General features: G+C 32.6%; 1 protein-coding gene across 1 annotated transcript; it reads left to right on the plus strand.

Annotated features, from left to right (window-relative positions):
- The first annotated feature begins 1,177 nt into the window (after positions 1 to 1,177).
- LOC127084330 (uncharacterized) lies at positions 1,178 to 2,434 on the plus strand. The gene is made up of 2 exons (XM_051024758.1): positions 1,178 to 1,463; positions 1,579 to 2,434. Exon 2 carries the CDS (start codon positions 1,610 to 1,612, stop codon positions 2,198 to 2,200), a length of 591 nt encoding a protein of 196 aa, XP_050880715.1. The 5' UTR covers positions 1,178 to 1,463; positions 1,579 to 1,609; the 3' UTR covers positions 2,201 to 2,434.
- The last annotated feature ends 412 nt before the right edge of the window (positions 2,435 to 2,846 follow it).

Genomic DNA, 2,846 nt, shown 5'->3' on the forward strand with positions numbered 1-2,846 from the left:
ATTCTTGGTTCTCAATGCACAATATTTGCAGATACGTTGAAGACAAACAGTTCTTGTATGGAGTTATCCAATTGAGCTTCTTGAACATACAATAAGAGCTTCAACATAATACACAATGAGAGGTTCATATTTACCATATATCTGCATAGCAAATGAATTGTATTCCTTAGGAAGTCCATCAAGAACATCATTAATTTGGTATTGCTCCTTGACAAAGTCACTTAGTGACAAAAGAGAATTAGTGATAACTTTGATGCATAGAACAAATTTTGGGGTTAATGATTCAGTTTCTTGGTTGGTTTGAGTTCAATGCGTAGTTAATGAATGCATGCTTTCATTACTGCACAAAAATGTTTGTGAGTTTTGTCCCAAATTTCATAGGAACATTTAAAGGTAAGAACCCTATGCAAGACCAGTTCCAAAACTGTTGAAAGAAGTCAAATAAACAATGTTCGATCTTGAACAATCCAAGTTTTAAAATCTTCATAGATTTTATTGTTGATTCGATTTGCCTCAGTGTTGAACATCATGTGAGTTTTTCAGATTGACGACATATTCATGAAACTTGTGTGTAAGAATCACACTTTTTACTTGTTGATTCTAGAGCAAGTTATTGTTTTCTTGAAGTTTAATAGAAAGCTTCCGACCACACGAATGATATGGTATCGAATTTTTGAAAGGAGAACTAGTAAAGTATGAAGAAGAATGATTCTTAAAGATAGAAGAAGATTCATCATCATCAAACATTGATGAAACAAATGAGCGATAAAGGAAAACGAAGGAAGATTTATGTGCATAAACAAAAGCAATAGAAGGTTGATACTATGTATGAACTCAAATGAATCCCTAATTTATTATTAATCATCTACTTAGAATCTTACAATAACACTCTTAATATGTAGTGACTTATTCATCAATTTGAAGTAACTATAACTAATTCAAACTTACTAACTAAATTAGTTTCAAAACATACATGATAAATTCTAAGTAACTTAGTCTCTAATACTTCTAAATATGTAAAAATCTTTAAATAGTAATAATATAGTCGATTTTTGAAAAAAAGAAAAAGAAAAAGAGAGTCGATTATGTATCTTGGCCTAACCCCACCTCAACAATGCTAGTTATTATTTTTGGATAAACATAAATGCAAGCTGATGATGCAGCTTAAATGAAATGGTAACAACCCAACACTCACACAACATCAAAGTGCTAAACTAAACATAGTATACTACCTCCCTCACTAAAAGACAATGCACAACTCATCTTCATCTCTCTATAAACTACCATCTCTCTTTCCCTCTCTTCATCTCATTCACACAATCAAACACTCTTTCTTCTTCCATGTTCTACAATGGAGATCCAAAGAATGAAACAATTCACACTCTTATGGTGTAGAACCCGAAGCAACCGTGTTGCTCTTGTGGGTGGAAACCACACCGCTTCCAGATTTTGCAGTCGCTAAAGTAAAGTTCACATCTTTTTACATTTCTTCTCATCAATCTTCACTTTTCTTCATCTGGGTCGTCTTTGTTTTGATCCATTTAACCAATTTCAATCTCGCTTTGCCTCTGTACTCAGTGTTTCTCAAAAGGGTCCCATTCTGTTCAACATGAAGAAGAAGCATTTTCATGGTGGAACAAGAATTGCTTTGAATCCTCATAATTCTATTGTTATCAGGATTCCTGATACTAAGGTTTTACGCATTTTGTCTCGATCATTGTTCTTGGTTATGGTTCTTGTCGCATTGCCTTTCATAGGTAACATTCTTAATGGATTCTCTTTCACACTGAGTTCCCATTCATTTGTTGTTTCCAAAATTGAATTCTTACATGATATGGCTGAGAAAGGAATCTACAGAAACGATGATAAGGCTCTCATTGTAAGCAGTCCTCCCTATAGCTTTGGATTTGAGGGTATTGATGTGGTCATGGATAATGATTATGAGAGAAAGAGTTTGTTTCTTGATGAGTCCTATGATTTTGTTTTTACATCAAACTCTAGTGATGTCGAATTTGTAGATCGGATTGTAAAAATTGGTGGTATTGTGGTGATGCTGAATTCTTTGAGAGATAAACCATCAAAGTGTGCTTTTAAAGAACAATTACATTATAGAGTTGTTTACCTTAGAAGTTATGGAAGTTCTATGATTGTAGCATTGAGGAAAACTAGCTCGGCAATTAAACACCAATATGGAACTTGAGTTGTGTTTGTTTTGGTTGTGTACTTAGAAGAAGTGCATCATGTGTCACTAATGGCGCACGTTTGTATTCATTTTCCATGTTGTGCTAGTATGATATGATATGATGATGATGATAACACTATAAATAAGCTCATCAGCACATACGATATTGTTGAGCTAGATATTTTGTATATGAATTTTATTTAGTTATTATCAATCCTTTGATATGATATATTTTTATGGCGATTGAATTAACCATGTTTATATCATTGATTAATTGCACTGTTGCCAAGGAACTAGTACCACTTTTTTTTAATAATGAATGAACAAATCAGGTAGAAATTTATTCTCATTATGTCTCCAAATTAAATAATATATAATAGAAACGACTAAGTAGCCTTAAACCTATTTTAAGATGGATTTTCCAACCTTAAACATAGAATGTAGATTGAGATTGATTCAACTACAATGGAATGGTAAGATTCTGGATATCTTTTACTTATAAAGATATTTTCAAAATTGAATTACATGCAAGCAGTCAACCAATCAAGAGATCTTTTATGAGTGATTTGTAAACAATGTGATCTCTTGATCTAATCTAGAAGTAGTTATATATAGCCCTTCCTGACTTAGTGGAACATGCAGAGTCTTAAGGCTATTTTCTTGG

Source organism: Lathyrus oleraceus, chromosome 1 (genome assembly GCF_024323335.1).
Source record: "Lathyrus oleraceus cultivar Zhongwan6 chromosome 1, CAAS_Psat_ZW6_1.0, whole genome shotgun sequence".
Taxonomy (NCBI): domain Eukaryota; kingdom Viridiplantae; phylum Streptophyta; class Magnoliopsida; order Fabales; family Fabaceae; genus Lathyrus; species Lathyrus oleraceus.

Coding starts and splice junctions, on each gene's coding strand:
- LOC127084330 (XM_051024758.1), top strand. CDS start 1,610: ATGAAGAAGAAGCATTTTCATGGTGGAACAAGAATTGCTTTGAATCCT.